This window comes from Cyprinus carpio, chromosome A12, assembly GCF_018340385.1.
Source record: "Cyprinus carpio isolate SPL01 chromosome A12, ASM1834038v1, whole genome shotgun sequence".
NCBI classification, from domain to species: Eukaryota; Metazoa; Chordata; class Actinopteri; order Cypriniformes; family Cyprinidae; genus Cyprinus; species Cyprinus carpio.
The window spans coordinates 3,543,850-3,551,033 of record NC_056583.1 but is presented as its reverse complement, the minus strand read 5'-3'; the positions used below and the strand labels follow the sequence as shown (position 1 = coordinate 3,551,033).

Here is a 7,184-nt window from a genome sequence, read left to right as displayed (position 1 = left end):
ACACACACACACACACAAACAAACTCTCTCTCACACACACACACACACACACACACAGACACACTCACTCACTCTCAGACTCACACACACACACACACACACACACACACTCACTTTCAGACTCACACACACACACATTCACACTTACACAGACAGACACAGAAACACACACTCACACACACAGGTCAGGTCAGGTCCAGGTGAATCCTGAGGCAGACGCATGAAAACACAGGATAATTGCTGCAGGAACAGCTGTAATTAAAATCTTTTTATGAAATGTTATATGAAGCTGGTTTCCTCCACTGACGAGCCGCTCGCATGCAATCGCATTATTGGAAGATTGTGTGTTTGTGATCAGGTAGAAGGCGCCACCTACAGTCTGTGCTGATACTGCAGTGTGTGTGTGTGTGTGTGTGTGTGTGTGTGTGTGTGTGTGTGTGTGGTTATTTGATTCCTCATCCAATCATGATGTCAGATCATTGTGATGTCACTTTATAAATGATGTGAGTGACACAGAGACACACAGTCACAGATCAGCTGAAACACGGAGACAAACATGAAGAGCCTCACACTCCTGATGTTCTGCTGCATGATAGCTGCATGTCTGAGCGCAGGTCAGTATGTGTGTGTGTGTGTGTGCGTTTGTGTTTGTACCTACTTAACCATATTTTGGGGACAAATTTGTTCCCAAAAGTAAGCTAAACCTGACAAAATATCCAAAAACCTCCCTTTGGGCACGTCCTCATTTGTAAAATTGGTTTAATAATAAAGTAAACAAAGTTTTTTTAAAACTGTAAAAAATGCAGAAGGATTTCTGTAAGGGGTTGTTTTAGGTGTAGGGCAATAGAATATACAGTTTGTACAGTATAAAAACCATTACGCCTATGGAACGTCCCCACAATTCACAAAAACAAACGTGTGTGTGTGTAAGTATTGCACTGTATTTTATGTATGTAAAATCATTTTCTATTTTTAACTGTCTTAAATTCATTTTAAATCAAATATTAAATCATTTTCAAAGTTTTTAAATTCCTTGTTTTATTTTTGTGATTATTTTTTTTCAGGATTATTTGACTTTCTTTTATGTAAAGCACTTTGAATTATCATTGTGTAAGAAATGTGCTATAGAGATAAACTTGCCTTGCCTTGCCTAAGTGTGTGTGTGTGTGTGTGTGTGAGTCTGAGAGTGAGTGTGTGTGTGTGTGTGAGTGAGTGAGTGAGTGTGTGTGTGTGTGTGTGTGAGTGTATATGTATGTATGATTGTTCTCTCTGTGTTGTTCTCTTGTAGGTCTTCCTGACACTAAATCCATGAGTCCTGCAGAATCTCCCAGAGATGATGGTGAGACGTGTGTGTGTGTGTGTGTGTGTGTGTGTGTGTGTGTGTGTGTGTGAGAGAGAGAGATAGTTTACTGTAGATTGTATATGTCGTATGTTGGCTCAATCTGAACTTTCTCAAGTAAATGCAGTGCTGTCTGAGGGTTTGTGCTGGTCTGCGGTGTTTCAGTGTTTCTGAAGATCTCATTCAGCTGCTTCAGGTGTGTTCGTTTAGAACTGAACTCTGCAGGAAGATATCTTCTCTTCCAGTAGAGTCAGAAACATCATAATTACATGAATGATTGAGCAAAGATGTATTTATAGGTGCGAAGCTATATGTATGTGTTTCTAGCAATATTTATCAAACACTGATCACTGACCTCATAGAAACACAGAAACACTCATTATTGTTGCCTTTTACAGGGTCAGTTCAGCCAAAACTGTAAACCATCACTCTAAACCCCTATGAACACGTTTAGTAGAAATGTTCTTCTTCACATGATGAGAATGACCAGGAACCGCCAAAAACTAACATAAGGGTCTGACGTATGAGATCTGTGATGCAGGGCGAGTTATTGTCAGTTTGGTCTGTTCTTCACACACTTCATCAGACAGCATGACTGTATGATCTGTTATGCTACAGAGCTTCTTCACACACACACACACACACACACACACACACACACACACGTATAGAGCCGTCTCTCACCTCTGTCCCTCACCCATGACTGCTTCCTCTCCAGGCTCCGGGGGGTTCAGGCCACATTTTGAGCTCAAACCCTTCCCTCAGACAGCACAAATATGCAAACTTCACCCTGTCTGAATACATGCAGGTGTGAACCTGTGAAATGAGTGACTGCATGTGTCTCCTCTCAGGTGTGTTTGTGAACCGTGATGTGGCCTCAGCAGTCGTGAGACAGAAGAGAGCAGGAACAGCCCCTGCAGACCTGACTGTGGCTCAGCTGGAGAGGTACACACACACACACACACACACACACACACACACACACACACACACAGCAGCGATGGTGGAGAGTCTCACACACATTCACTCTTGTCTTCCAGTCTCAAGGAAGTGTGTGAAGCAAACCTGGCCTGTGAGCACATGATGGACGTGTCCGCCATCATCGCAGCCTACACTGCGTACTACGGGCCCATTCCCTACTAGAGCCCCGCCGCAGCGGCCCGCGTCATAGCGCATTATGAGCATCTGTCAAAAATGGAAAAAAAAAATATAACCCTTAAGCAGAGAAGTTGGTGAAGCCATATCAGATAATAATAAAGAAATAAAACACTACAGTGCTGTCTGGAGTTTTTACAATTATTGATCACGTCATATTTGATTCATGTGTATTTGCTAAATGTCATGTTTATTTCTATAGAGCTTTATACAAAACAATGTGTCAAAGCAGCTACACAGTAATAATCAGTGAAATAACATCATTGTAAAAATATAACAGTGTTGTCAAATTAATCAGTTATAAAACAACTTTAATTCCAGCTGTGAAGCAATACCATCCAAACACTGTGCTGTCGATCGTTAGAGTTTCTCAGGTGATGACGTCATTCACAGTTCATAGCAGTACTTTACTTTATAACTATGACTAACATCAATAATCACTTACACTGCTGGAGAAAAATGTTTTTGTGGAAGAATTGAAGATTTTTGTTACTGTTCGTCGTATTTATGTGTTGTTGAAAGAGAAGTCTAATACGCTGCTGAGTGGTGCTCAAGTTATTATCATTATTATTGGTGCTCAATTTTTAATGTGATTATCAATGTTGAAAGCAGTATTTTTGTCGGGAAAAATCTGATAAAATTATATTTTTAAGGATACAAGTTATGTAATCGAAACTTCACAGGCAGAACGAAAGAGCCGCAATTCTTGAAATGATAACATCTGCAGAATATTTATATTGTTTTATGTCAAATTTTGATAATTTAATATGTCCTTGATTAAGACTACAAAAAATATTTAATTTCTTGCTTCCTCTCTAGAGGTAAAAAAACAAAACTAAACACAATCCCCTCTCTCTCACAGCACACCTCCACTCCTCAAGCCTACACACAGCATTTCTCCTTGCACCAATTTCCTCATAGTCATCACCACACACACTCGCTCTCTCACACAGCACACATTACACTCTCTTTCTCTCACCAGAAAATCTCTCTATCATTTACACACACACACTCAGTCTCTCTTTCAAACACGTCACATGTGACAAACACTGGAAGTATTCTTTGGACACACACACACACTTCTCTCTCACACAACAAAGGTTCTCTTGATCACAGTACACGCACTGCTCTCTGTCGCTCTCCTCCACACAACACACGACAACCCACGCACTCTATCCTCCTCGACAACCCAACACACACACACAAACTCATCTGTTCTTATCTGACATCACCACACACTCAAAATACTCCTCACATTTCTAAGCCAGGGAGTCCTCGTTCTCTCTCACACACACAGTATGCATAATTCACACTGACTGTCTTTCGTTCTCACATACACATGTGAGGACACTCTCTTATCTTCACACACAGGACACACCACCTCTCTCTCTCTTCTCAAACAACACACACACCTCACATCTCTTTCTCACCCCCTACAAGGACTCTCTCTCTCCCCTCTTACACACACACACTCTCTCTCACACAAACTCTTTGACAGTCGACAACACTCTCACTCTCTCAAACACACACACACTCCAATGCATCAACACTATCCACAACTCATCTCTCTCTCGTCACACACACACAACACATCTCTCTCAACACACACTCCTCTTCTCCTCACACACACAACTCTCACTCTCTCTCTCACACACCACTCTCTCTCTCCTCACACACACACACACACTCTCATCTCTCTCACCTCCCCCCCAGCTCTCCCACAGTCTCTCACTTCGATTACGACCACAACCTTCTCTCACACCCAAACAACTCACTCTCTCTCTCCTCTCACACACCCACTCTCTCCATCTCAACACACTCTCGCCTCCCTCTCTCTCGGCCACCCAGTCAACACTCTCTCTCACAGGTTCACTCCTCAGCTCTCTCTCACCCCCAACACACTCTCTCTCACACACACTCTCTCTTCCTCAAACACTCCTCTCTCCCTCACACACACCCCCACACACCACTCCCCCTCGCCCTTCACACACACGCTACCTCGGGTCATCTAGTCTCGTCAGGGCTCTCTCTCTCTCACACAATCACACGCTACTCTCAAGCACACACAACACCACTCCCCTCTCTCCTCAGTTACACACCCGCGCATAGGACACTAGACACACTCTCTCTCTGTCAAACACACTCTACGCCACTCCGCTCTCGATCTCGTCACCACACACACGACACCACACACACACACAGACACTCACTCGTTGTTTGTTTTACAACACCACGTCATCTTATTTTAAAGACTCCACTGACTCTGTACTCAGGTCAGACCACTGACAGGGCCCTTCAGGGGCAGAAAGCACGCCTCTTCTTCTTGAGCTTGCGAGTCGCATTCTTGTCTTCTGCAAGGCACCTTCACTCGTGACTGGTGGTCGAGAAGATCAGTGGCCGATCTGGGCGAGTAAATCGAGTGCAGTCGATTTAAACCGAACGAGATCCATGCCTCTTTCACGATCGGCGATGCCACACCACTACTCAGCCCATCTGCCCAGTTTATTTCAAAGGAGTTTATTTTCGCAAGTCTTCCTCTAACCTTGAAGGACGGGATTGGAACGTATCGATCTGAGGATCATATTGAGGGGCATAGAAGGACTAGCGTGGGCCACTTGAGCCTCTCTGACGTCTCTTTAGGAGTTTGGCACTGAGGCAGGTAGCACAGATGCAGCGATGAACACGGGCTGAGGCCTGGAGTAATGTGTGATGTTTTATGTGTTGTGTCGCTGGTGGTGAACAAAATTGGCCCTGAAGGTCCAGGGGCTGCCGCCCTTTCGAGGGAGGTCGTTTTTTTCAAAGTATCTGCTATCTGGATCAGGTGTGCCCCTTCTTGGGGATTTTTCAACTAATCAGACCAATGCCGGAAGGAACCTGCAGAGTCGGAACGCTGGCGCGTTTCCGCGTCCGCAGCTACGGAAAATAATGCTCGCGCATTCTGTGACGCCGTTTGTTGATGATAAAACGTGTGGATAGATATCTGCAGTGATTTGGCCGGACGGTTTGACTTTTACTAAACGTGTTCTTTCGCACGCGCTGCATCTTATGTCCCTATCGCTGGGACTACATGGTAACACAGTCACGTGATTCGGACTTTCACATGTCTGTTTTATCTTGCGCTGATACAGACATTCAAAGAAAAGAACAACAAACAAAGCCCTTGAGAGTTTCCTTGACGAAACCACTGATTCTAAGATATGTTCTATTGCCAGCATCTAAGAGTCCCCTAAATGAGCCCTCCTGATTGATCTTTAAACTTGCGTGGTGGGTTGTGTGACGCATAGTTTGCGTTGTGCGCGTGGTCTGCGTGGGTGGAGTAGTGTGCGAACAATGTTGGTAACACAAGTCGTGCTCTGTTTTTTACTGTGTGTGTGTGTGTGGTTATTTGTGTGGTTTGATTGTGTGGTGTGTGTGTGTTGTGTGTGTTTATTGTGTGTGTGTGTTAGTGGGGTGTGTCGTGTGTTCATGTGTGGTGTGAAAGTTTTTGTGTGTGTATGGTGGTGTGTGTGTTTAGGGTGTGTGCTCGGATATTGTTCGTGTGTGTTGGTGTGTTTTGTGTGTGTGTGTGTGTGTGTTTATTTGTGTGTGTGGTCGGATGTGTGTGTTTATTGTCGTGTGTGTGATTTATTGTGTGCGGGTGGTGGTGTTTATTGTGTGGTGGTTGGCAGGGCAGGAAGCCCCAGCGCACACTTCCCAGAGACCAGTCACAGCTGCTGTTCCTCCAGCTCCAGCAGAAGAGTCCTCGAGACGCACGGCACGACGAAAGAGTCCTCGAGACGCACGGCACGACGGGGTAAAACACAGCCTTCATATGATGCATGCTGACTCTGATGGTGAAGAATGATGATGATGTGAAATTCTGGTGTTCAGCTGGCAGGTAATCTGGAGTCGCTGGACACACATCTTGTGAATCTGAATAATATGGTGGTGAGGATTCCTCATGTTCAGTCTCGTCTGGGATCAGGAAGCAACTCCAGTCCGTGTACTCCAGCGCTCCAGAGAGCGGCCAAACCGCAGGTACGATCACATCTCCAGCTCAGTCTGCATTTGCTCTGAGCTCATGCGCTAAAGGCCTTGATGTGCTGTGAGAACATGCTGTAGCTTTTCCCCTCTAGAAGTACTGCTGGATGAATGTAATTATTCTGAAGAAGAAGAAGAGTAAAATGTGGTGTAAGCAAGAACCCCAGCATCACAAACCAGAGGAGACGATTATTCCTGATCCGTTTCAGTCTGTAACTGTAGCACAGCCAACAAGTGTGTATATTAAACAACTGATAACCAACACAGCAAATACAGACTGACCACTAGTGAGGGTGTAGAGTTACACAGAAGTCTCGGTTGGGGAATAGGAAATGTATTTTGTCAATTATTTTGAACAGACGGTAGAGCTACACACACATGCAGCATGAGCAGTTGTTTTGGATTGTATAATTAAAGTAAAAACAGAATGGTTTGACTTTAGATTTGAGGAAAAGAAAATGCCATTGAAGCATTTCTGGAGACAGTCAGTTCCTCTCAAAGATGCATTCATATAAGCCCCACATATTTGTCTGTCGATATTTCAAGCATTGCTTACAGTGAGCTTGATCTGCCTGGTACAGTACTTTCTCCTCTTTACAAAGCTCATAAAAATTCCACACAAATTATATTTTAGGAAATGATGGAAATGCAGTTTGTGTGCAATTCTGGA

At 44.2% G+C, this 7,184-nt stretch overlaps 2 protein-coding genes and 1 long non-coding RNA gene across 3 annotated transcripts in view; all 3 read left to right on the top strand.

Moving 5' to 3' along the window:
• The window catches only part of LOC109099905 (myosin light chain 4-like), a 117,903-nt gene that overhangs the window by 40,501 nt on the left and 70,218 nt on the right, over window positions 1–7,184 (top strand). The gene's annotated exons all lie outside the window — the stretch shown is intronic.
• On the top strand, window positions 505–2,611 carry LOC122146954 (osteocalcin-like). The gene is made up of 4 exons (XM_042767175.1): window positions 505–614; window positions 1,289–1,339; window positions 2,191–2,284; window positions 2,380–2,611. Exons 1-4 carry the CDS (start codon window positions 557–559, stop codon window positions 2,480–2,482), a joined length of 306 nt encoding a protein of 101 aa, XP_042623109.1. The 5' UTR covers window positions 505–556; the 3' UTR covers window positions 2,483–2,611.
• LOC109069191 overlaps window positions 6,258–7,184 on the top strand; it is a 1,772-nt gene continuing 845 nt past the window's right edge. Inside the window, exons 1-2 of the long non-coding RNA XR_006161292.1 lie at window positions 6,258–6,287; window positions 6,365–6,511. This is a non-coding gene — a long non-coding RNA (uncharacterized LOC109069191). The remainder of the gene's footprint in view (window positions 6,288–6,364; window positions 6,512–7,184) is intronic.

Bases quoted from the DNA above. Each gene is read 5' to 3' on its own strand.
- LOC122146954 (XM_042767175.1), top strand. From the start codon at position 557: ATGAAGAGCCTCACACTCCTGATGTTCTGCTGCATGATAGCTGCATGT. The intron at 1,340-2,190 runs GTGAGACGTGTG...GTCTCCTCTCAG, and splicing joins AGAATCTCCCAGAGATGATG to GTGTGTTTGTGAACCGTGAT. The intron at 2,285-2,379 runs GTACACACACAC...CTTGTCTTCCAG, and splicing joins ACTGTGGCTCAGCTGGAGAG to TCTCAAGGAAGTGTGTGAAG.